At 35.7% G+C, this 27,715-nt stretch overlaps 1 protein-coding gene across 4 annotated transcripts in view; it reads left to right on the top strand.

Annotated features, from left to right (window-relative positions):
- The window catches only part of UCHL5 (ubiquitin C-terminal hydrolase L5), a 42,320-nt gene extending 15,015 nt beyond the window's left edge, over positions 1–27,305 (top strand). For 2 of the 4 annotated variants that reach the window (XM_006061414.4, XM_025286103.3), the window contains 8 exons: positions 11,766–11,891; positions 11,974–12,035; positions 12,118–12,248; positions 13,974–14,037; positions 18,013–18,115; positions 19,250–19,363; positions 21,644–21,742; positions 27,049–27,305. In XM_006061414.4, the coding sequence (XP_006061476.1) occupies positions 11,766–11,891; positions 11,974–12,035; positions 12,118–12,248; positions 13,974–14,037; positions 18,013–18,115; positions 19,250–19,363; positions 21,644–21,742; positions 27,049–27,093 (744 nt within the window). In that variant the 3' untranslated portion in view covers positions 27,094–27,305. The remainder of the gene's footprint in view (positions 1–11,765; positions 11,892–11,973; positions 12,036–12,117; positions 12,249–13,973; positions 14,038–18,012; positions 18,116–19,249; positions 19,364–21,643; positions 21,743–27,048) is intronic. The other 2 variants (XM_006061416.4, XM_025286102.3) reach the window with 2 other exon arrangements.
- The last annotated feature ends 410 nt before the right edge of the window (positions 27,306–27,715 follow it).

Raw genomic sequence — 27,715 nt, 5'->3', positions numbered from 1 at the left:
CCATTTCAGTGCACATAACAGTATTAGATAACATATTGAAGGTTTATTAGGTACTTTATATATCTTATTTTTTATTATTAATTTACTTGTAGTAACTGATCCTCACAACAACCCTGTGTGGTTTTATAGCTTCCTCGTTATTTCACAGATATGGAAACTGAGTCCCAGAGAGATTAAGAAACTTGCCCAAGTTATGTGGCTAGTCAGTGGCAGAGCTGGGTACAAACCAAGGCACTGCTAACTTAAAGTCCATCCCATATCACTCCACCACTTCTTTTAAAAGCATGGATCAGTCAGTTCAGTTGCTCAGTCGTGTCCGACTCTTTGCGACCCCATGGACTGCAGCACTCTAGGCTTCCCTGTCCATCACCAACTCCCGGAGTTTACCCAAACTCATGTCCATTGAGTCGGTGATGCCATCCAACCATCTCATCCTCTGTCGTCCTTAGTATAAGTATCCTGTAATTTTTTAACTCACTTCTTAAGGATAAACACTTTGAGATTCTTCTCATGTAATGCGAATAATCCATTTATGAGTTGTAATATTTTGTATTTATATAAGTACCATTGTACTACAATAATTATAATAATATAATTATAATCATAATGTGTGATATTCTAGATAGTACAGAAGAAGTAGGGAACAGATAGTTTCATCCTTCAGGTGATTTTTCTAATTTTTAAGAACATTTTTGTTATTTTTTAAAGGTATATGAGACTCTATACCCATTATACAAAAATGTAAGCATAACGGTTGTATGATGTAGAAAGTAAAGACCCTTAAAATCCCTACTCCAGAGATAACCACTTAAAACAATTTATATTTTTCAAGATGTTTTTCTGTGTGTGTGTCTATTTAATTATATTTCTTCATACTAAATTGTAAACCCAGGAGTCAGGTATTTTGTTTTCATGTATACTTCCTGGCATGTGGTCAGTATCCACTAAATGTAGAAAGAATATTATAATTAAAGAGCACTGGAATTCACTAACACTAAAACACTAATGATGTCTGACTTATAGAAGCCTGGCTGTTTTTTTAAGGTATAAGAAAGCCCTCTATAAAGAAAAAAAATGTTACTAGAGTATGAATTTATACTTTCTGGAGTTCTGTGATATTTTTCTAGTTCTGTATTGCATTTCTACCTTACTATAATTTAATGTTTTATTTGTATTACATTATTACTGCCATGTTTACTAATATTCCAGATTAGTGATTTCCTAACTATGTCATATTTTTTATTCCGTACTGTGCCAACAGTTCCTGGTCAGTAACTCAACATTAATATCAGTTCCTTTAGGGTATGTATCCTGTGAGCCTGTGTTGGAACTTTCATAGTATATATTACCTAATATATAATCCTTGGTTCTAGGCTTCACGAGCTTATAGTAATGATTTCTAATCTGGACTCTGAGGAATATTTTCAGACATTTAAAAAATTTAATTAAAATTTTATCTATTTGTGATAAGGTCACATGGATTAATTAAATATATAGTTATTTCCATATGGAATCACACCAATTTAGAGAATGTTACTGCCTGTCTTACACTAATCATATGCTGTAATTGGAAGTATGCAGGCGTGGGGGTCATTGATTAGCAAAATATTGAGAAAAGAAATTGTCTTCTGGTGATGATAATTTGTATTTAAGGATCCAGGAAAGACCTTTTTGGTAATGCTTCTCTGCAAAACATTGTTGTCTTGCTACTGTTTCACCGATGAGAAGCTGAGGTCTGTTTGATGTATTGTTAAGGTCATGCTGTGATGGTATTGGGTGTGTGTGTGACTCCGCCTGTTCAGTCTTTCAGGAAAGATCGGTTGTGTGTCTGCAATGTGCCAGACACTGTGACGGGTGCTTGGGAGATAAACGACAGTCAGGATCCCTGCCCTCGAAGGTGTTTAGAGTTTAGTGGAGGAGATTGGTTAAGCAGTGAAATGAAAAACTACAGTGGAAATAAATGCTGCATGGAGTGAACCATCTTGTGAAGTTTGAAAATAATCTATTAAGAGTACACACACTTTGGACACTAACTGCAGGGTTTTGGGTCTTCAGTCTACCTTCCCTTCTGACACTTGCAAGTTTGGGGAGTCCCCAAACCCATCCTCAGGTTCTGTAGTTTGTTAGTCATAGACCTCACCATAAGCTGTGTAATAAACTATGTTTCAGTCACATGATGACTTTATTACAGTGAGAGGACACATTAAACTCAGCCATGTGAAGAGACACGTGGGTCAGAGGCCAGGAGCGTTCTCTGTACACTGCTTCTGGTTGTCTTCTCCCAGGGGAGCCACAGACAGCACCAACTTCACTGGCAGTGATTGTGACAAAGTGCACAGTGTTCAGGCCATCTCAGCTGATTCCTGGGATCCAGTTTTTACTGGCCCTCAGTTTCCAGCCACATGAAGGCTGAGCTGTTGATCCAGAACCCACCCCGGTCACATTGTGAGACTGTCTGTGTGGTGCCCAGCCCCCAGGTGAACACAGATGCTTTTACCAGGCATGGGTCTTCAGGAGCTTGGAGGTCACCTCCCAGGAGCCAGGCCTCCCTTAGGGTGAGGCTGAATTCTTCACTACACACATGAAAATGGGACTGACCTTTCAGGGAGATCTGAGAAAGCTTCCCTGAGTAAGGGACAATTCAGCTGAAATCTAAAGGTTAAGTAGGTGTTAAGTGGGAGAAGGAAGTTGAGGATCATCCCAGATTACTACATTATGGTGGAAAGGAGTAGGGCTGGTAGCGTGTACTGGAAGAAGGCCGGTACAGCTGGACTGGAGAGAACACGGGCAGGGTGGCAAGAGATACAAACAGCGCATGAGTCAGGGTTTAGTATGATCAGCTGTAGAGAAACAACAATTTATGAGAAAGACAGGTTTTTCTCTTTCCCATCCACTGTCAAAGCCAGCAGGGTGGCAGGCTCTTTTACTGTTCCTTTGTATGTGCTTTCTATTCCAGTTACTTCTTGGTCCGAGATGACAGTTGGAGTTTCAGCTGTTTCTTCTCAACTCCACATCCTCGACAGTAGGAGAGGACAGCACCCTCCTTTTTGACGGACGTTTTCTAGAATTTGCCTGTGCCACCTGCTTTCTTCTCTTTGGCTAGAACTCAGTCATATGACTGTACTTGGTGGCAGAGGAGACTGGGGAGCTGTCTTCATTCCAGGTGAATGTGGACCCAGATATATGTGAGTCCTTTGTTCTGGAAGAGGGAGAAGGTGGATATTAGAGACTGACTCCCCGCTTCCTGCCAAGGTGCCGACAGAGGCGGATCATGCTTGAGCCCTTTGTCTGTATCCTAAGAGCAGTAGAAGGTTACTGAAGTGTTTTAAGAAGGGTGATACGATTAGATTTTCATTTAGAAGAGATCACTTTGGCTCCAGTGTGGGCAATGTGTTTGAGGAAGGAGTGGTATAGGGTATGAGATGACATAGCAGTTAATAGACTTCTGTAGAAGTCCATGCCAGGGTAGGTAACACTCCTAGTAGGGATATATGTGAACAGATTTGAATAACACTCAAGAGATAAAGTAACTAGCACCTTTAATGTGTAACGATTGGGAGTGACTAAGGAAGAGAGCATATCAGTCAATGATGATGCCTGTACTTTTCTTTTCTCCTTTTTAGAAGATTGACCTTCCAGTACACAAAATGGAATTACGATTATCCCTGATTCATGACATACATTCCTGCCCTCCTTTACTTTACTCATTTGGCTACTTTATAACTAGTAAGCACCTTAGAACTCAGCCTAGTAAACCTGCCAAGTAAACCTACCATCTGTCATTCCCTGTGTCCCCCCACATGGCTTTCATCCTCCGTCCCTTCATCTGAGTAACCTGCATGTTGAATTCTATATCTCATTTCCTTGCTTTCTACTCTATATAATTTTTTCTAATCCTGAAATGGCTGCATGTGTATAAAATTTTAACTTTATAAAAAGTATCATGTTCTGTGTATTTATTAATAGTTACGGGGGACTTACTTTTTGGATTAATTTTATATTATTAAGATTTATCCAACTTATTTTGCATGGTGTACAATAGTGATTGCATGAACATGCATGAAGAGTAAGCAGTTGTTTGCTGTTGTTTAGTCACTAAGTCCTGTCCAACTCTTCTGTGACCCCATGGACTGTGTAGCCCACCAGGCTCCTCTGTCCATGGGATTTCCCAGGGAAGAATGCTGGAGTGGGTTTCCATTTCCTCCTCCAGGGGATCTTCCTGATCCAGGGATGGAACCCATGGCTCCTGCATTGTCAGGGAGACTCTTTACTACCGAGCCACCTGGGAAGCTTAAATAATTATTTTCTCTTCATAAATTAGTGTTTTAGTTTTCATTTGCATCACTTTGAACTGTGCAGCTCTACTTATTTTTGTACATCTATTGTATATGTGTGAATTTCTCCTGATGTGTAACCAGAAGTACCATACTACTTCATCTGATAGGTAAATGTTTAACTTAAGGAGGAAATATCAAAGTGCTTTCTGAAGTAGAGGCTTCAGTTTATACCTGTACTAGCAATATCTGAGTTACTGTGTAGCCACGTACTCCAATATGCAGTATTGTTAGGCCTCATTGATTTTTGCCAGCCAGCTCATTCTAAAATGGTATGTCTTCGTGGTCTGAGTTTACATCTCCCTGGTCACTAATCCTGTTGATAGGGTCTTGATACCTAGTGGCATATGTGTTTCTTCTGTGAAAGTCTTAAGTTACTTTTCTGTAGGATTAATGTACTTTTCTTTTTGATTTATAGGCATTGTTTATATATTCATGATACTGCTTCTTCAAATTGGTACTTTATTGTGTTACTTTTTATGGGTGTTTTTTGATGATGGAAATTTGTATTTTAGAGCCTGTGCTTTTTGTATCTTGTTTAATAAAGTGTTATCTATCTGAAGTTATGAAAGATATTTACCTATACATTTAAGTTTTAATTTTTGATATCTATGTCCATAATTCATCAGGAATTGGATTTTGGTATATCACGTGAGGTAGGGTTTCAATTTTACCTTTTTCCCACCTGGATCACCCTTTTTTTGAACATCCATATTTCCTTATTTACCTGACATGCCACCCCTGTTGTATATGTGTTCCATACGTGTGTGTGTGTTTCCTGAGTTGTACTGATCACTTTTGTCTGTCTCTGTGCCCATACCACCCTGATTTAATTCTTTTCACTCCTTTGTAAGTTCTTACATCTAATAGGTCATGTCTCCCCTACCTGCTCTTTTTTGGAAATACCCTTCCTGTGCTCTTGATATAAATTTCAGACATCTTATCAAACTGTATCAAACTGTATGAAAACTTGTATTGGAATTTTGACTCCAATAACATTGAATATATATATCAACTTGGGGAGAATTTATATCTTCATGATATTAAGTCACAAACATAATATGTTTCTCTATTTAGACCTGCTTTTATTTATTTACTTTTATATGTGCATTTAAGCTTTTATTATCTTTAATATGTTGCATAATTTTCTTGATAAAGGTCTTTTACATATTTTGTTAGAGTTATTTTAATTTATTGATATCTCTGTTATAAATCATCTTTTCTTCAGTTGTATTTTCTAGATGTTTGCTGCTAGTATAAAAGATAATTAATTTTTATGTCTTAATATTTTATTTAGCCATCTTCCTCAACTCTGTTATCTCTGTTATTTGTTGGTTTGAGAGAAGTGTTTCTATCTAAATTACTTTATCAATAATACCAGACTTATTTCCTTATTTTGAATCCCTCTGTCTCTATTTTTCCTATCTTATTGCCTGGTTTAAACCTCCAATAAAATCAATGTGATTTTAGAGGGAATGCTTTTACCATTTTCCATTTCAGATTTTTTTTGTCCTTAATATTTTTTTTTGGGTAAGGACATTCTTTTAGTAATTTAGTAAGTGTCCTTATTATGGAAGGACTAAGTTTTTTCAAATGCTTTTCTGCATCTGTTAACATGATCACTTTTATTTTCCCTCTTAATAGGTTAATACGATTAGTTACATTTATGAATTTTTCTAATATTAAATCATTCTTTCATATCTAAGATAAGCCCTGTTGGTCATGATATATTCTCTTTTTATGCACTGTTGAATTTAATTCAATATTTGTTTAGAGTTTTTTTTAGCATCTATATTTTTGAATGAAATGGGCCTCAATTTTCCTTTCTTGTAATGACTGGCTAGTTTTAATATTAAGGCTGTGCTTATTTCATGAATTGGGTTGAAATTTCTTCTGTTTTGTAATTGTCCTGAAGAATTTGTATAAAATTTAAATGGTCTGTTTCTTCAAATTTTGGTAGAATTGGCCTATGAAATCATCTGTGCCTGGTTTTTTCTTTGTGAATGTATTTTTAACTACTGTAGCCATGTGCTAGTTAAAAGACTTATTTGGGCTACTTATTTTTTCTTGACTTAGTTCTGGTAAGATTTTTTTTTAATTTCTCCATTTTAGTTTAAGTTTACAAAATTGTTTTGTATGATTGTTATTCGTATCCCCTTATTTTGTTTTAATCTTATTTTTAGTTATATACCTGACACCTTGAGTTCTGACTTGCACATTTGCGTGATCCTGGTTTTGTTTGCTCCATTAACCTATTGCCCTTTATTATTTCATACTAGCATTATGTATGCAGAGAAGGCAATGGCACCCCACTCCAGTACTTTTGCCTGGAAAATCCCATGGACGGAGGAGCCTGGTAGGCTGCAGTGCATGGGGTCGCTAGAGTTGGACACGACTGAGCGACCTCACTTTCACTTTTCACTGTCATGCATTGGAGAAGGAAATGGCAATCCACTCCAGTGTTCTTGCCTGGAGAATCCCAGGGACGGGGAAGCATGGTGGGCTGCTGTCTCTGGGGTCACACAGAGTCGGACACGACTGAAGCGACTTAGCAGCATTATGTATGGGGCTTCCCTGGTGTCTCAGTGGTATAAAATCTGCCTGCCAATGCTGGAGACATGGGTTTGATCTCTGGGTCAGGAAGATTGCCTGGAGAAGAAAATGGAAACCCACTCCAGTATTTTTGCCTGGGAAATCCCATGGACAGAGGAGGTTGGCAGGCATACTGTCCATGGGGTCACAAAAGAGTCAGACATGGCTTAGTGACTAAACAACCACGAGCATTAGGGTTGGAGAAGGAAATGGCAACCCACTGCAGTATTCTTGCATGGAGAACCTTGTGGATGGAGGAGGCTGGTGGGCTACTGTCTGTGGGGTTGCACAGAGTTGGACACGACTGAAGCGACTTAGCATGCATGCATTGGAGAAGGAAATGGCAACCCATTCCAGTATTCTTGCCTGGAGTATCCCAGGGATGGAGGAGCCTGGTGGGCTGCTGTCTGTGGGGTTGCACAGAGTCGGACACGACTGAAGCGACTTAGCATGCATGCATTGGAGAAGGAAATGGCAACCCATTCCAGTATTCTTGCCTGGAGTATCCCAGGGATGGAGGAGCCTGGTGGGCTGCTGTCTATGGGGTTGCACAGAGTCGGACACGACTGAAGCGACTTAGCAGCAGCAGCAGCATTAGGGTAGCAACCCAGTGGATCTTGTTTGTTTTTAGCTATTTTCAGTCCTTCCTGTAAATTGTATTAAACCGAACCTTTCTGAATCACTGTTTTTACTGCTATTTCCTATTTAAAATATCTTACTCCTAGGGTAAGCTCCTGATTGCTTATCAATACTGATTTAGTAGATGACTAAGGACCCCATATTCTTGACTACAAGCATACTAATACAGGCAGACCGATATACTTATTGTTATCAAACATCTCATCTCAATTTGTTCCTTTTTGTACCCTTTTCTCTTTCTAGAGTGAATTCCCTTCTCCGTTCTCTAGGTTCTACTATGCTTTCAGTGCTCTCTTAAAAGTGGTGGTGGGAAAAACTGGCTCTTGCTCTAGTGGGCAGGGCCTTGCTCAGTAAGCTTTAATCCAAGTGGATTCCCTCCCTGGTAGTTTTTTTGGCCCAGCCCTCTGGTCTGCAGGCTCTGTGGTCCGGTTAATGGCAACCTCCAAGAGGGTTTATGCCAAAGGGGACCTTCCCAGACTGCTGCTGCCAGTGCCCCCATCCCTGTGGTGAGCCCCTGCCAACCCAGACCTCCACAGGAGACCCTTCAAGAGTAGCAGGTAGTTTTGGTTCAGTATCCCGTGGAGTCACTGCTCCTTTCCTCTGAGTCTTGGTGCATACAAGGTTTTGTTTGTGCCCTCTGAGACAGAGTCTCTGTTTCCCCTAGCCTGTGAAAATCTTGTAATCAAATCCTGCTGGCCTTCAAGTTCAGATTCTCTGGGGTTTCTAAGTTCCTTTGTCGGATTCCTAGGCTGGGAAGCCTGACATGGGGTTCAGAACCTTCACAACAGTGGGAGAACTTCTTTGGTATTATTTTGTGGGTCACCCACTTTTCGGGAATGGGATTTGATTTTATCATGATTGTGCCCCTCCTGCTGTCTTTCTGCAGCTTCTTCTTTGTCTTGGGATGTGGGGTGTCTCTTTGGTAGATCCCAGTGTCTTCCTGTCGATGGCTGCTCAACAGCTAGTTGTGATTTTGGTGCTCTTGCAGGGGGGAGATGAGTATGTGTTCTACACCACCATCTTGAACTGGAAGTCCTGTCTCTGCTTTTTAATACACTGTCTAGGTTCGTCATAGCTTTTCTTCCAAGGAATAAGCGTCATTTAATTTCATGGCTGCAGTTACCATCAGTAATTTTGGAGCCCAAGAAAATAAAGTCTGTTAATAAATATTAAAAAAATTATTAATTTATCCTATAGCTATGACTCAGTGAAGATTGACTATAATTTATAATGCAGTACTTCAAGCAGTTTTAGATGTATTTCTCTAGGCATCTGCCATGTTCTTTTCTGTACACCAGGATAAGAAGTTGTTCTCTAGCCCGTGTGTTGTGAAGTCAGGTAGCTGGCAGCATGAATGTGTGAATTGGATTTTGTGTAAGAGGTAGAGAGTGGAAGAGCTCAGATGAATTAGAGAATATATGGCCTCTTCAAGGAATTCAGACCAAATTCCTAAGGTTCTGGAGCAACCCTTCTTGTGACCTCCTGGTCTAGCCTTCCTTCTGTTGTTAAACTGTACTGCTTTATTTAAGTGTGTTACAAGTCAGAATGCTTTTAGTAGAACACTCAGGACTAGTTAAAGATTTAAGCAGTTGGGGACTGTATACATAATTTATACTGCAGAAATTATTTTCTGAAATAAGTTTAAGTTCTTCCGAAAGGATGTATATAAGGTGATTTTTACATGTTTCATGAGGACAAGGACCGCATCTCTTACGTTCACTGTGTGTTCAGCATTATCACAGTGTCTGGCCCCCAGTGGGTGTTTCAGTAAATATTTGAACTGAATGGCTGTGCACTTTTTAGTGTCTGAAAAAAGAAATTTTTGCTACTTCTGTGCAGTATTCCCCCCCTTATCTGCTGTTTTACTTTCCATGGTTTTGGTCAGCTCTAGTTGAAAATATTAAATGGAAAATTTCAGAAGTAAACCATGAGTTTTAAACTGTGTGCAGTTCTGAATAGTGTGACGAAATCTCATGCTGTCCTCCATCCCACATGGGGTGTGATGCATCCCTTTGCCCCTCGTGGATGCTACCAGCCCATTAGCATAGGAAAGAACATTTTATTTTTTGGGGTTGGTACTGTGCATGTTTGAGGCATCCCCTGGGGGTCTTGGAAGATCCCCCGAGTGAGACTCATGTGCTGTTTATAGCCTTGCCAGTTGGTGGCACTAAACTCATTTAAAAACCTGAAGAGGCATATTTATACCCATGCACACACATAATGACTATTCTTCACACAAACACAAAACAGGCTGGTAATAAATCATGGATACTGTTAAGTCCTTATTAACTACAGAAGAGGAGTATCAGTAACCACATGATTCTCTCTCTCTGTCTTTTTTTTTTTAATCCAACTTTATTGAAATATAACATATACAAAAAACCTGCATATTTAATGTATACAGTTTGATGATTTTACATAGAGTTCTTTACTAATCCTTTAAAAAAAATTTCTGAAGAGATAGATTACAGATTTGAAGTTCTTAGATCATAGGAGTGTTTTTTAGTATTTCCTGCCATAGCCTCAGTGTCGAGTGTCTAGCATTGGGTATAGACTGTGTCTTTAATGTGTCATCATTTTGAAAGAATGTGTGAATGAGTATAAATTTTAACTTCTGTTGACTTCACTCCTACCAACCCATCCCCAGATAATTTTGGCCCAAGATAAGAGAGCCCTACGTCTTATTTTAGTTAATGACCTTTATGATGTCTCCTTTAATCATTACAAATTTTCATCCAAATTTACTGAAGAACTGTGATTCAGATCAGAATACATATTAAAAGAAGTCAGTGGCAATGTTAATTGGATTCTAGATCTACTGTTACTTTTCTCTAATCACCAACCATAGGATAGTTTTGAGTACAAAATACTGTAAGGGGAATTCGAAGAGTGTGGTGTTATTACTGTTTGAGAGTTGGGAGTAAGAGAGTGTTCTCTAATGGAAAAAGCAGGCTTATCAAGGAATTTCTTAAACATACTGCAGTCAAAAGTGTAAGAACTCACAAATATTTATAAGATTTCAAAAGTCTCTGACCACAAAAAAGTGTAAGAGTGTAAGAGTTAATGAAGGAAGATGATTGAAGGATTTTATTTTGAAATCAGGCAAAATAGAAGTAATTTATCAAATTGTCAGATCATAAATGAATTAACATTTTTGGAAAATGGTTTTTAATTACAGTGTAGTAATGAAATACAGCAGTAGGAATAAATTGTATTTTAAAAAATAATTTATCAAGTTTAACTTTACAATGAATCTAGCTGGCGTTTGCAGTGATGGTCTGAGGCTCTTTCCAGCTCTGTAATCTCAACTCTGAGTAGGTGCTGTAGGGAGTGTGGCAGAAGCCCTTGTCCATAAGTAGGTTATAATCTCGTTGGAGAGACCACAAGTGTGTATGGAGCCAGCCTCCAGTGTTGGCTAAGTACAGGGATTTCTCACACCGGATCACCTGCCTTTTAGCTCTGTGCCCTCTGGGCAAGTTACTTAACCTCTTTGTTCCTCAGCTTCCACAAATGTAAAATGAGGATAATAATATTACTCCTTCTTCTTAAACTGTTGACTGACAGGATTAAAAGAAGCCTAGAAAAGTACTTGGCACAGAAGTGCTATTTGAATGTTTTCTTCTCTCAGTAGAATGTAAGGTCCTCACAATTTGTTAAATAAATAGTTAATAGCTAGAGGTTAGGGCTGTAAAGATTGCATTGAAAAATATGTGGACAGTATACTACTGCTGTATGTGCTGTCGTTTTTTAGGAATTCAAATGAGGGAAGAAACTAATATAGATTGTTGCATAATTTCTCTAAAATTACACAGGTAAGTTAGAGTTTGCACTGGATTCTGAAATTTGGATTGAATATTTGTAGGTAGAGACAAGCTTATTAGGAAGTGAATAAGAGGGAAGGATAGGCTCTTTTGGTTTTATCAGGTATATTTTAGAGCAGGAAAGATTGGTTTCGTTACTCTAACTAGTCTTCAATTATGAGTTCATTTAATTTATTTGATTCAGCTCCAGAATTGCATAAAATTCCTGAAAATAGATTAAAAATGGAAATTACTCATGTTTATTATGTTTATGCTAATACTATATTAAGTAAAATTTGGAAGCTATTATTTTTTTCATATTTTAGGGGTCAGTGTCACCAGTTGAAAGCTGGGTTTTTTTTAAACACATTGATAATATTTTTCCTTTTATATTTTATAGGTAATTAATAATGCTTGTGCTACTCAAGCCATAGTAAGTGTGTTATTGAACTGCACACATCAAGATGTCCATTTAGGAGAGACATTATCAGAGTTTAAAGAATTTTCACAAAGTTTTGATGCAGCTGTGAGTACAATCTTATTATTCCTAAAATATCATGTTTGTGGTGGTTCTTATTTTAATAGGCTACTTTTAAAACTTATTTCAGATGAAAGGTTTGGCGCTGAGTAATTCAGATGTCATCCGACAAGTGCACAACAGTTTTGCCAGGTAAAGAGACTTTATATTAAATATAATATTTGCTGGTTTATCTTTGCCGATTTGTTTCTCATTGTTTTTCTCTTCCCTGTAGACAGCAAATGTTTGAATTTGATGCTAAGACAGCAGCAAAAGAAGAAGATGCTTTTCACTTTGTCAGTTATGTTCCTGTTAATGGAAGACTGTATGAACTAGATGGATTAAGAGAAGGACCGATTGACTTAGGTAATGTGGTTCCTATTTCTGGCATTTCCATTTTGATGAAGAAAAAAGGATTAGATGTTCACCTTTGTTTCAGTCCCAGTGCTGTGTAGGTTTTGAAAGGGGAGGTGATGTCCTTAAGCTCTTCAGTCCTTTATGAAACTAAGTAATAGACAGTGAGGACATGTTGACTACTGTAGTTTCATTGGGACCTTTAATTCTTTCCTATGAGAAAAGTGTTTTTAGTCCCTAGATTACATAATTTATTTTTGATTTTTCAGTTAACTTTTAAAAACTACTTCTTTCAGTGAACTTAACTTGTTATTGATAAGAAATATGATCCCATCCCTGTCATCTGTGGTAAAATATTTTCCCTTGAATTTAGATCTTTCAGAATCTCTGTAATTCAGTGTTCAACAGTCTATAGAAATGTTTTTCTTCAAAGCTTCTATTTAAATAGTGCAGTACTGTGCTGTCCTTTGTGCCAAAGGGTGGATTTGTCCTGATCCCACCCCAGCTCCAGCCTTGAGCTCATGATAAATGGTTATTGAGTGAGGCTGAGGTGGTTCTGATCTAGTAATGAACTAACAGACCCACAAAAGAAGTTTAACTCCGTATTTTACCTCATTAAGTTTTCTTTTTCTCTTTTTAAAGTTCGGTTTAAGTTCAGGGAAACCTGTTTTTATGAAATTGGAAAAGACTGATGCTGGGAGGGATTGGGGGCAGGAGGAGAAGGGGACGACAGAGGATGAGATGGCTGGATGGCATCACTGACTTGATGGACGTGAGTCTGAGTGAACTCCGGGAGTTGGTGATGGACAGGGAGGCCTGGCGTGCTGCGATTCATGGGGTCGCAAAGAGTCGGACATGACTGAGCGACTGAACTGAACTGAACTGAATGTTATTTGCTGTTCACAAAACTTTATACTTCCAGATTAAAAAATAAAATTTGCAGTTTTATTTTGCTTATTCTGTTCTTAACTGCCCACACCCATGCCTGGAACCAGTAGTTCAGCTAATGCAGATTTACATGTTTAAAAATATTTATTTTTCTATGTTTCTTAAAGAAAATTAATAGAATGTTCTTTTAATTATGTAGAAGTTGATTCACTCTGGTTGAGGGTTGATCTGATCTCTGCATTTTTTCTCTTGGCATCTGTCTGGTCAGCCATTCTCTATTCATTGGATCCATCAGCTATAAAGGACATTAACTATAAAACAGAACGACCAGTTTTGCTACACAGCTGGTGGCCATGCTAAAATATAGGTAAAAAGGGAGGACTAAAATAACTGGGTAAAATCAGTTTTGCATTGTGTGTAGATTTCAGTATTTTTTTTTCTATAGTTGTGATGGTGGGGAGTCAAATAAGGATTGAATCCTTATTTTGTCACTAACATATGAGCGGGCTTTTCTTAGCCCTCAGTTTCATCATCTGTAATATGAAAGGCAGTCATCCTTATCTCACAGAGACAAGAGTTTTAATGAAATAATTCCCTAATTCATTACTTTCTCAAACATTTGTCTAGCACCGCTAAGGGACACAATAATGTGACAATGCAAATTATGATAACTTATCATTTCCCCCTAATCATTCCTGAGAAAGTAAGAGTTGAAGCTTAACATAGTTTTGCTAAAAAGTTTTTTACTATAATGAATTTGCCAAAATATTAATAAAAAATACTTTGAATAAACTTTTGAAATAATATTGATGTCAAATCTGAAGTAAATGCTTTTGCATTTCTTCCTAGGTGCATGCAATCAAGATGATTGGATCAGCGCAGTGAGGCCAGTCATAGAAAAAAGGATACAAAAGTAAATGCTCAGCTTATCTCTTTGGCATAATGAATGTCCTCATTTTTAAACATTTCTTTAAGGCTTTTTTTTTTATTGTTGTTTTAACAATACTTACTGAACTTTTTCTTTGGATTAATGTGTTCAGGAAATCATACAGAAAAATTTCTAAATTCTACATAATAATAAGTTATCTTGTCTTCATAGAAGCTAAATATGCACATCTCTGTTCAGGTAGATATTTTATACAGTTATTTTGTGAAGTTTATTGTTTCAGGACTGTCTGTCTTTTTTATTAAATTAATTTTTATGTTGAGATAATTATAGATTCACATTAAGTTATAAAAATAAATTAGAGAGATCCTGTGTACCCTCTACCCTTCTGGAGGAACATCTTGTAAAACTGTGGTCCAGTGTCACAGCCAGATACTGACACTGATACAGTCAAGATGCAGGAGAATTCCATCACCGCAGTGGTTCTTCATGATGCCCGTTTATAGCTGCAACCACTACACCCCTGCTCTGCCACCCCCCATCCTTAATCCCTAGTTCTATAATTTTTGTCATTTTAGGAGTGTCACATAAATGAAATCATAAAATATATGACCTTTTTGAATTGACTTTTTTCACCTAGTATAATTCTTTGGAGATTCATCCAGGATGTTTAGTATTATCAGTAGTACCTTCTTTTCTATAGATGAGTAGGAGTCCATGGTATGGATAGTCTATTATTATTATTATTATTGTTTTTTGCCCATTCACCTATTGAAGGACATCTGGATTATTTTCTGGTTTTTGCTATTATGAATAAAGCTGCAGTAAACATTTGTGTACATATTTTTATGTGAACATAAATTTTTGTTTCTCTGAGATAATACCTAGCTGTATGGTAAATGCATGTTTGATTTTTTTTAAAGAAATTGACAAACTCTTCCAGAGTGGCTGTACTATTTTATTTTACATTTCCACCTGCAGTATAGTATAAGTGATCCAGTTTCTCCACAAGCTAGCTAGGATTTGGTTTTGTCAAAATTTTTTCTCTTAGCCATTTTAATAGGTGGGTAGTGATATTTCCTTGTGGTTTTAATCTGCATTTCCCTGATGACTAATGTTGAAGATCATGCCTTTTGTTTCTTTTGTAACTGAATTGTTTGTTTTCTGACTGTGGAGCCTTGAGGTTCTTTATACCACCAGTCCTTCCTCAGACACTTGACTGAAAACAGTTTCTCCCAGTCCCATCGACCCATCCTCCCATCGTGGTCTTTCACAGAGTAAAAGCTCTCCATTCCAGTCTAGCCCAGTTTATCAGTTTTCCCAATATGTATTTTTGTTGTCCAACCTAAGAAATCTTTGCCTAGACCTAGGTCCCAAAGATTTTCCCCTTTTTCTCTTTAAGGGTTTATAGGATAATATTTTACGTACAAGTCTGTGATGTATTTTGAGTTAATTTTTGTGTGATGTGAAGTTAGGTCAAGGTTCATTTTTTTGCTTCATATTTTCAATTGGTTTAGCACCATTTGTTAAAAAAGGCTATCCTTTACTGAACTGCTCCTGCACCCTTATAAAAAAAAAAAAATCCGGTTGGGCACATTTGTGTGGTCTGTTTCTGGGTTCACTCTTCTGTTCCACTGATCTGTTTTTCTCTTCTCTGCAAGTACCTCACAGTCTTGATTGCTGTAGCTTTATTATAAGTCTTAGAATAGACTGATGCCTCCAACTTTATTCTTTTTCTTTAAAGTTGTTTTAGCTGTTATAGTTATTCTGCCCTCCATGTAAATTATAGTGTAATTTTGTATCTACAAAAGTTCTTGTTGGGCTATTGATAGGAATTGTGTCAAACATCAATTTTAGGAGAATTGGTATTTTTTTTAAACTCAGCTGATGCTTCCAATCCATGAGCATGGTATGACCTTCCATTTACTTGGATCTTCTTTAATTTCTTTCATCAGCATTTTGTGGTTTTTAGCATACTAATTCCATACATATTTTTTCAGATTTATATCCCAAGTAGATCATGTTCTTTTGACTGATAACGAATGATACTGTATTTTAATTTTTAATTTCCATGTGATCATTGTTAGTGTATAGAAATAAAGTTTAATTTTTTTTCTTTCTTTGTCTTGCATCCTTCAACCTTGCTGAACTCACCCACCAGCTTTAGAAGCTTTTTGTGAATTCCTTGGCATTTCCTACATAGATAGTCAGATCATTTGCAAATAGAGACAGTTTTGAATTTGCCTGTTTCTAATTTTGGTTTTATCAGTTTTTAAAGCTTTATATATTGTTGCAGTCTGTTGTTTGGTGCATGAACACTTATGATCACTATTTGATTTTGGTGGATTGACATTTTTACCATTATGCAATGCTGTCCCTCTCTAGTAATTTTCTTTACTCTGAAGTTTACTTTATCTCTGGTTCATAGTCTTTTCTTTCAGCACTTGAGAAATGTTATGCCACTCCCTTCTGGTCTCCATGGTTTCTGCTGATAAATTCAGTTATTCAGTGTGTTTTCACCCTGTAGATATGGTTAACTATATTTGTTAACTTTATTCCTAGGTATTTTATTCTTTTTGAAGTAATTGTACATGGAATTGTTTTCTTGGTTTGTCTTTCTGATAGTCATTATTAGTATATAGAAATGCAGTAGTTTTTATTAGCTATTAAAACTATTAATAGCTCTAATAGTTTTCTGATAGTTTTTAGGGTATTTTGTATTTAGTTTCATGTCATCAGCAAATAGTGAGTTTTGCTTCTTTCTTTCCAATTTGGATGCTTTTTATTTCTTTTTATTGTGTGGTTGCTGTGGCTAGGACTTCTAATACTGTGTTGAATAAAAGTGGTGAGAGTAGGCATCCTTGTCTTGTTCCTGATCTTAGAGGAAAAGCTTTTTAGCTTTTCACCATTGAGTATGATGTTAGCAGTTAGCAGTAGGCTTGGCCCTTACTGTGTTGAGATATGTTCCATATGTACAAAGTTTGTTAAAGAGTTTTTAATCATGAGTGGATATTGAATTTTGTCAAATAGTTTTTCTGCCTCTATTGAGATGATCATGTGATTTCTCCCCTTTGTTTTGTTGATGCAGTTATCACACTAATTGATTTGTGTATGTTGAACCATCTTTACATCCCTAGAATAAATCCCAGTTGATCATGATGTATGATCTTTTTAGTGTATTGTCAAATTCAGTTTACTAATATTTTATTGAGAGTTTTTGCATGTGTGTTCACCAGGGATATTGGCTTGTAATTTTATCTGAAGTGTCTCTGATTTTTTATCAGGGTAATGCCATACTCAGAATGAGTATGGAAGTATTCTCTCCTCTTAATTTTTTTTAGAATAGTTTGAGAAATATAAGTATTAATATTAGCTGTTCTTTAAATGTTTGGTAAAATTCCCCTGTGAAGTTATCTGGTCTTGGATTTTGTTTGTTGGGATTTTTTTTTTTTTTTTGATTACTGATTCAACTATTGTTATTGTTTGTTGTTTAGTCTTTAAATCATGTCTGACTCTGTTGCAATCCCAGGATCTTCTGTCCATGGGATTTTTCAGGCAAGAGAATTAGAGTGGGTTGTCATTTCCTTCTCCAGGTGATTTCCCAACCCAGGTATCGAACCCACATCTCCTGCGTTGGCAGGTATATTCTTTACCACTGAGCCATCAGGGAAAACCCTACTCATTCAGTTATATAACTAGTAATCTGTCTGTTCAGATTTTCTATTTCTTTCTGATTCGGTCTTAGAAGGTTGTTTCTAGGAATTTATCCATTTGTTGGCATATCATTTTTCATAGTATTCTCTTATGATTGTTTGTATTTTTGTGATATTGGTTGTAATGTCTCTTCTTTACAAAAGCTTTTTTAAAATGTCAGTTTTTATGGTTAGCCAATTGGTAGATTTGTGTTTACCCCAGAGAATAAGGGAGTAATCAGAATAGATTATCTTAATTATAACAGTGTTACATTTCTTTATTACATTATAAACTGTCATTTTTTCTTAGGTACAGTGAAGGTGAAATTCGATTTAACTTAATGGCCATTGTGTCTGACAGAAAAATGATATATGAACAGAAGATAGCAGAGTTACAAAGACAACTTGCTGAGGTTTGTGGCCATGTGTTTTATGTACAAAGTTCTAGTTATTCTCTCAGGGAAACTATTTTCTTTTCTTCTTTCCTTCCTTTCTTTTTTTAAAATACAGATTTAATCAAGTATCCTGAGTGGTGGTTAAGATAATGCACCCTGGAGTCAGGCTTCCTAAATTCAGCTCCTGCCTTTGCCACTTAGTGAAAGTATGATTTTGAGTGTATTTCTTTGTGCCTCAGTTTCTTCATGTAAAGTGAAAATAATAGTCTTTACCTTAAATGTTGTTGTGAAGAATAACTGAGATTATATATATATACAGACCACTTCAAAAAAGTGACAGACAAATAGTATGTACTAAATGCTGCTGCTGCTAAGTCATTCATTCGTGTCCGACTCTGTGCGACCCCATAGATGGCAGCCACCAGGCTCCCCCATCCCTGGGATTCTCCAGGCAAGAACACTGGAGTGGGTTGCCATTTCCTTCTCCAATGCATGAAAGTGAAAAGTGAAAGAGAAGTCGCTCAGTCATGTCCGACTCTTAGCGACCCCATGGACTGCAGCCTACCAGGCTCCTCCATCCTTGGGATTTTCCAGGCAAGAGTACTGGAGTGGGGTGCCAAGTGTTCACAATTAACTATTTACTGTAATTTAATTATATAATTAAGCAAGTTAGAATATATTTGTTACAGAATTAATTGGGCACATTAGAGTCACATGTAATCTTTATTATTCCTTATGATGATTATCTTCCCAGTAAATATGATTGGCAAAGAGAATTAGTAATAGACAAAGACTTCTGTTTACATTTCTTTGATCACATTTTCCTGAGTATGTTTAAGCACATTTATTTTATAGCTAACAGAAGATTGTAGCAATTCAGTACATTATACAATGGATGGTTTTTAGGTAAAAATTCATACATATTATAGAACACAGAAATTTGGGAGAAATACTACTTCTTCCTTATGCTTACTTATAGGCCCTAAATAAGTATTTCTTTCATCCTTTAATATTACAGTTATTAAGCTGATACTCCATCACCAATATTAAGATCAAAATTGGGAAATGACTGTACTATGTTTATCATCTAAAAATGTTTTAGACTTAAGCCTCAGTTATTAGGGTGTGCTGGTTCTTTTTCTTTTCCCCAAGGAGGAACCCATGGATACAGATCAGGGCAGTAATATGTTAAGTGCTATTCAGTCAGAGGTTGCCAAAAATCAGATGCTTATTGAAGAGGAAGTACAGAAATTAAAAAGATATAAGGTAGGTGTTTTTCTTTTGTTCCTTAATGTTTTAACATAGTGTAGTGTATTTTGATGTGAACTGCTTGATTGCTCTTCTCCCCATTATTTACATGTTTTCAGAATGTGTTGATTCGCCTGGCGCCCTACAGAGGTAACTAGTAAGGTTTCTTTCCTTTTTATTTTTCTTCAAGTTATTATTATGAACAGATATTTAACACATCTGTTGCTAATGTTCACTGCAGTTATTTTTAATGCTCAAATTACCCCGTCTTTGACCGTTAGGAGCCACATCAGGCTATCTCCCAAGTTCTTTGGATGTGACTGTCTTCATGTCTGATAGCTTCCTTGCTTTCTAGCATGATAAGATATTTCAGACTCTATCTTGTGCATTTCCTGCTTCAGAGTTGAAATTGGCCATTTTTTTCAAGAAGTCCTGAGTGCTTTTGGTGAGAAATGGTGTTTAGAAACCATTAGCAACCATTGGTTGCTCAGGGTGCTTAGCGATATTGATTCTTCATTATTTCCAGGACTTTTCAGAGCTAAGAAATACGTTTTTACTAGTTTCTTTTTTTATCTTTGAAGAGAAAATACAATTGGAATTCATGTTAATACTTGAACTAAGGATTAAAGGGCTTTATATTTGAAGTTAAGCATTTGTGTCTTTTCATTTGAAAATCTTGGTTTCTATCAGCATTAACATATACTTACTTGCTTTGTGCTATATGTATATGTATATATGTATGAAAAGGTTCAGAATAGCAATGCTAGTAGTGTTAACAACTGAGAAGTGTTCTCGTAATTTTTTTCCTGAGGATATATTTCATTTTGAATGTGCAGTCAAACTAGCATATTTTAAAATTCACTTGGAAAACTTTTCTCTTGGTGTCATTCTGTCTCCAATTTAGTACATAGCTGGGTTCATTTTTTAAATTTTCTTTCCAATTTTTTTAGGGTTTTAAAATTTTTAAATTATGTCAACCATTGTATAACTCAGGGTGAAATACTGAGCAAGCCTATCTTCAGTTATGTTATTTTTCTTCATTTGCAGTCTGTCTGATAAACTTTTTTCAGAAATGGAGAAGAGTGAAGGAAACTTTTTTAATTTTGTAGGACGTTGGAAACAGTACTTAGGTGATCTGTCATGTTTGTCACAGTAGAAAAAGCAGCTTTTCATCTGAAGCTCAGTTGAGGGCAGGGATTGTTCTTCTTTCTGTTGTTTACCATAGTGTGAGAATGCTGCTTTGTAACATACTTAACAGCCAACAATGTGATTGTTAAAATACATGGACCCTGGGCAAGTAGGATTTCTTTATGTGGAGGTGGTAGGATCTGGCTCCAGAGTGTTCCAGACAGGAAAAAGAAGGGCCAAATTCACGGAGACAGGAAAGTAAGGGATGAAAGCTTGAATGTTATCTTCTCTTTTATGTGGTATTAAAAAACTGCCTACTATTTATGTATTCTGGTGTAGTGTTGTTACATAATTAACTAATTTTTCATGTTTGCCTTAAGTATAACACTGAGTTTTAGAATGTTTGCTTTGTTTGAGAATGCTTTGTTCAAAAATGGGGCTAAAGAATTTAGCCAAAAAGAATTCTCAGACCAGTATAAAATGAACATGCTAAAATTTTATTTACTTCATTAATTGAGCAAACCTGTAAGATGTCACAACTAGTTCAAAGGAGAAGTCAAAGAAGCTCAAATTTATATGAACTGTAGGAATGCCAGAATGAATTTGCAAAAGATGGAAAATTTTTTTTTCCTATGGAAAGGGAAGTAAATTGAACCTCTACCAGACAGTGACAGGCTGCAGTCACGTAACTTGGGAGAGTGTAGACAATGCATAGTTTTCCACCGGAGCACAGATTTTTCCCTACAGCTATTCCCTTTTTGGTCAAAAATAATCAAAGAAAGATTGTTCTTAATCACACACTAAAACTGGTCTTATTAAGTGTGGCCTTATTGTTTGCATAGGTGTAGTAGCAGAAGTGTTCATTTATCTTGTAGGCCTTTTTAGTTTGCTTTCATGAGTTATGTTTTCATAGATTATCTCAGATTAGACTTTTAAAAGCCTCTGTTGTTTGCTAAGCCAAGAGTAGGATGCTGTACCCCAGAGAACTCTCTCCACATATTTTATCGTAATTAATCTTTATTCTCAGTGGCAATGGAAATCTCATTATTTCTAATGCTTTTTTATGATAATGGAGGATTTTCTTTCATTTCTATTTTGAGCTGGATCCAAAAATTAAAATATCAGAAGCTTAGTGAAAATAGTGTGGTTTGATATGTGTTTTGTTTTCAGATTGAAAATATCAGAAGGAAGCACAATTATCTGCCATTCATTATGGAATTGTTAAAGACTTTAGCAGAACACCAGCAGTTAATACCACTAGTAGAAAAGGTAAGTCTTTTATTGGTGAGTACTTAAATTAGATTTAGAGTCTCCAAAAAATGTTACTTGACTTGAGTAGAGATAAAATTTGGTGAAGCTTTGCTTTTACTTACTTGTTTTTCAGCTTGAGAAATGCTGGGTCAGTGTCATATTGCAAAATAAAAATAAGGAATTGCTTTGTTGCTTTAGCTTTCCGGAGTCCTTAATATTAGAAATTCAGATTGTGCTATATTAGAATGAAATTTAAAACGTCTTTCTTTCTTTAGCTGAAAACAAATTATTAATTTTAATTATTGAAGTAATAGATGTTTCTCATTTAATTTAGCAAAAATTTGAATTATCAGAGAGTTTAGAACTAGAATGAGCATTGAAAGGGGGAAAAGCATAACCTAGCCTGAGAAATAGGTTTCCTTATTCCCAACCTATTACCCTTTGCACTACTACAGGTTAGTGAAAAATTCTGATTACTAGGATTTTTTCCTTCCATATAAGGCATTTTAAGAAAAATTTTGAATAAATAAAGCGTAGTTGTTTTTTAAGTTTATACAGTAAATCAGTGTTTCTGAAAGTGACCACTGGATACTTTTATTTATTTTTTTTATTTTTAATTGGAGGATGATTGCTTTACAATGTTGTATTGGTTTCTGTGACACAGCGTAGATCTCTTTATAACACTTGTTACCTGGCCCCTCCCCAGATAGTCTGGTTTAGGGAGGGAATCTGTAATAAGTTCTCCCAGGGGGTTCTAATGAAGCTGGTCAGTTTACCACATTTTGAGAAGATAGTACCAGGCAAGTACAATTTTGGACCGTTAACTTAAAGACCAGAATACATTGTAGATGTTTTTTCTTATTAACTTTGACGTTAATGAAGCACAGATACATTTCAACCCAACTGTTTGATACCATCATGAAATCTGAATAATTCAAGATGTGTGTTCAGGTTTTTGTATATACTTTATTATATAGATCCTGAATATGCTATGTACTGTGCTTAGTTGCTCAGTTGTGTCCAATTCTTTGCAACCCCATGGACTGCAGCCCGCCAAACTCCTCTGGCCATGGGAATTTTCCAGACAAGAATATTGGAGTGGGTTGCCATACCCTCCTCCAGGGTATCTTCCCAACCCAGAGATCAAACCCAGGTCTCCCACATTGCAGGCAGATTCTTTACTGTATGAGCCACCAGGGAAGCCCGAGGATACTGCAGTGGGTAGCTGATCCCTTTTCCAGGGGAACTTCCTGACCCAGGAATTGAACCATGGTCTCCTGCGTTGCAGGCGGATTCTTTACCAGCTGAGCTACCAGGGAAGCCTGAATTACCAAGGAAGTCTGAAGCATATGTTCAGGGAAGATCCTGAACATATGCTTCAGCTTTTAGCATTAAAAGTAAAATTGTTGCAGGAACACTGCTAAATCTTCTCTTCTACCCATATAGATTTTTTTCTGTTCATGTATCTCAAGGAAGTAAAAATCATAAAAGTCCAAAATGTGAACTAATTTTTAAAGGTTTAGAAACAATTAGGGTCCTGTAATCCTCAAGATTGCCTGATTAACTGAGTATCTAGATATTAATATTCTTTGTATGAAACACTGAAATATTTCTCTGTTGAAAATACTAGACTATAGACTGCTATGGCAAATTATATGATATATCAGGTATTAAATATAGATAAATATTATCAGGGACCAGACAAATATTTTAGAGAAATTTTAAATGTATGTATTTTGCTTTAAAATTGGTCCATGAGTAAACTTTTTTGTGCAACTTAAGAATAGGACCATTTTTATTTGACTTTAATGACAGTATATTTCCATAATTTTTTTTTAAAAGCACAGTTAAAACAGCTTTCCAACTTTTGCATTAGAACCATAATTCCTTAGTTCACATTGTTTTGGACACAGGGTGGCAGTATATGAATGCCTGGTGTTAGTGGAATACCAACCCAGTCTGTTCTTCATTTGTATTTGTTTTACTGAAAGAGTAGTTACTGACTTTCTTGTTCTTTGACTACTAATACTGCACAGGCAATATTGAGATATATTTATTTCTTATATATATGCACCATCTGTTATGTGCATAGATTTTGAAGGGAATTCAGATTCATTATTTGATTAAAGTTTTTGAGATGTTTTGATTATCCAACATTTATCTAACTGAAACTGTGTTTGAGGCAGTCTGTTAAAGTCAACAGATGTACACATAAGACACATCTCTGTCTTAAGCAACCTAGTTGGGGAGAGGATAGGAATACATAATTATAGTACTGTGCTGTATAGTATTATTCTGATAAGTGCCAGAATAAAGTCATGCAAGAGATTCTGGGGGAAGCACAGGGGTAGCTCCTAAATATTAACTTTATGCCATTTAAAATTTCACATCCTCAAATTTTTAAATCTGTTGTTAGAATTAGATGCTTTAATTTCTACCAGTGAATCAGCTTCTTTAGTACACAAATATATTTTTGTTCATCTTATTTTGAAAAAATCATGTTGTATTGAAATATCAGTTTCTGCTGATAACTGCAAATGTTAAAAATTAAGAACAACAGATCAAGATTAAATTTTATAGTTATATACAATATAAAGATTTCAGCAGTGAAAATTACTTAATAAATAACACTTCTGAGAAAAAATTACATGCAGAGTTCAGAAATGGATTATTACATTGAAACCCACCCTTCTTCCCTGCAATGCCAAGTGAAAGAAAAATTAGGGACGAAGTGTGGAAGGGGTGGAAGCAACCGAACAGAAAGGTATGGCTACTCTTGGCAGTGTTGCTAAGAGCTAAAGCTGTCCAGGATCCAGTTTTTGGGAACAGCGGCATTTACTTACTGCCTGTGATGGCTTGGAAATATTTGAGCTGTGAAAATCTGTTCATTTTACAAAATAATAAAGAGTGCAGACTTTGATTCTCCCAAGGGCCTATGCCTTTAATGAATTAGGTTAAGATCTTGCCTTATAAGTGTTCTTGTTCTATGAAGCTTCTATTCTTATCTGATTAGTTCATTGGATGTATGTTAAATAAAAACTGCTCAGGAGGTAATATAAAAATGTATAGTTATAAAATTTCTTGTGCCATACATCAAATCTGTTCCTTAAAGTATGAAATAAAATCAGCAGATTAACGTTTCACTTGTTAAACTTTTACTGATTCAGATATACTTATAATTCTTTAAAAATTTTATCCCACCTTTTATATATGTTTCTGAATCATTTTCTATCTCAGGTTTTTAGCAGCCACCAATACCTACCATAATTTAAAATCATGGATTTTGTTACTGTGGGGGATTCAGAGCAACCTCACAGTATTGAATTTTGTCCAAATTTTACAAAGACATTATAATTCAATTGGTAATAAATAACTAATGTACAGAATTTACTTTTTCTAGCCCTTAATAGAAACAAGGTAGAACATAGTTAAGTTGTTCACAATAATATCTATGTTAATACTTATGATTACAGAATTATCTGACTTGAGTCAACAATTTTTAATATCTCAATAGCACACTAAATAGAAGGAACATATTTCTGAACCGTGAACATTTTTTCGATGCTATTTTGAAATACAGTATTTTTTATTTTTCAATAAAGGCCAGAATACAAACTTTTGGTTTAAATCTCAGAAATGTTACTTATTATAAGCTGTTGCTTTTAGGCAAGTTATTTATTTTACTATAGAATCTATTTCCTCATGTATAATTTGAGAATCATACTTAGTTCACATTCTTGGGGATTAAATGAGATCTTATTTGTCAGAGTATATAATTATTTTTAACTTATTTTATTTAACTTACCTTTAGTTTTATCTGAATTATATATTTTAATACATGAATGAATACTCTACATGTCTTTGCTTATTTAATTATGTTGTAAAATTTGTTATTAACCAGTTAATTCATTCTTATTAATCCTAGTAAGGTACCTGTGTATTCAGACATCATTAAGAAAAGAAGTACACATTTTATTTCCCAGTTACATCAAAAATGGAATTGTGTTTTTATTATTTGGAAACAGAAAACTTCTTTGAGAAATCATACGCATCAAATTACAAATTATTCTTTTTAATTGAAAATGTTTATATACACAATTTAAGAAACTATATGGTACATACAACGTATTTACTCTTAATATATTGTAAGGCATAGCACTCAGTTTTGTCATACAGTTGTATAATAATTTTATTACCTAGTGCAGAACAAAAAAAGATTATAGTTCTAATCAAGGAAGGTTTTTTCCTTAATTGTATAATATCAAGGGTTTAATTTACTTGATCCTTTCTAATTCAAGTGCCATAGTGTAAAGAGCATTATATTCTAGTCTTGTAAAAGCTTGCTTCTCAAAGTGTCACCTGAGGGCCAGCAGAATTAGCATAACCTGAGAGTTTGTTAGAAATTTAGATCCTCAGGCATTTTATTGAGTCAGTCTGCATTTTGACACAGTTTCCAGGTTATTAGTTTGATAACACTTTTAGCTCTGCTGAAAAGTGAAATATAATTACTGTGTTCAAGCTCTGTACTTGTTATGAGCTTCAAGTGAACAGCTCTTGAAAATGTTTTTTGAGTCATATTAGTGAGGTTTATCCGGAGAAGGCAATGGCACCCCACTCCAGTACTCTTGCCTGGAAAAATCCCATGGACGGAGGGGCCTGGTGGGCTGCAATCCATGGGATTGCTAGGAGTTGGACACGACTGAGCGACTTCACTTTCACTTTTCACTTTCCTGCATTGGAGAAGGAAATGGCAACCCACTCCAGTGTTCTTGCCTGGAGAATCCCAGGGACGGGGGAGCCTGGTGGGCTGCCGTCTATGGGGTCGCACAGAGTTGGACACAACTGACATGACTTAGCAGCAGTGAGGTTTATCAACATTCCGGGTATGTGATCCTTTAGTTAAGTTAAACTCATTTAAACTATTATGTTAAACTCATTTATTCAAATATGTAGAAATCAATATAGGATATTTCTTATACTCAGTTTGTATGAAAAGTGGACACATACGTAAATATATTGTTGTGAAATAGTTATGAATGAATATGTCTTTATGGAATGAGTACATTTTTATCTTAAAATTATTACCATTATAATAATACATTTTCAACTTCAGGTAAGAAATAACTGCAAACCAAATATGATCGTTTTTATTGAGGACAAAGAATCACTATATAATTGTCCAGGAGGAGTTTGTTGTGAGTCTCAAGTTATAAAAGATAATACTTTAGACATCCTTTTAGCTTAAGACTGTCCTCTTAGACACATTTTAATATGAACTGAAACATACTTTTAAGATGTTATTGTATGCTGTCTTTAATTTCTAGGCAAAAGAAAAGCAGAATGCAAAGAAAGCACAGGAAACCAAATGAAGAAGATGCTTTGGGATGTGCATACATTTCTGCTTCTGCACTTATTTTCATGGAAACCATTAAGTATAAAGAACCTTGAGCAACTTTCTCACTGACTCAGTGCACGTTTGGCAATAGTACCAGTCTGTCTTGTCTTTAATGCATGGATTCATAAACTCTCCCTACCTGCATCATGTGCATGTGGTGCGTACTAAATAAAAGCGGTGTTCAGAGCACTGGCCCAAATTCCATTATTTAACATTGGATCTGAGAACTCCTGTTGGTTCTTTGGATAGATAACTGCCATAATGAGCGTAGAAAATGGACAAATGCTATTCTCTACCTGTAATTGTTACAATTAATCTTTCATTCAATCTTCCAGCTCAGTTAAATGCTTAAAATTTATAAATGTCAGATCTTGATTAAACTGAATCTCTTTTCTTCTCATCATTAATGAAAAAAAATAAATATTTCTATCTTATAGTATCTTAAGTATTTTGAAGATTTAAAAATGATTTTATCTTCTATACCAATTATTTAAAAAAGCTTGATTTTTAAGCAGATCATTTGAAAAGAACAAAAGTATAATTTCTAGTGATTTTCATTGCTATGAGTAGAAAAAGTAATAAACATCCCAATTTTA

Source organism: Bubalus bubalis, chromosome 5 (assembly GCF_019923935.1).
Source record: "Bubalus bubalis isolate 160015118507 breed Murrah chromosome 5, NDDB_SH_1, whole genome shotgun sequence".
In the NCBI taxonomy this organism is placed as follows: domain Eukaryota; kingdom Metazoa; phylum Chordata; class Mammalia; order Artiodactyla; family Bovidae; genus Bubalus; species Bubalus bubalis.
This window is presented reverse-complemented; position numbering and strand designations above follow the sequence as displayed.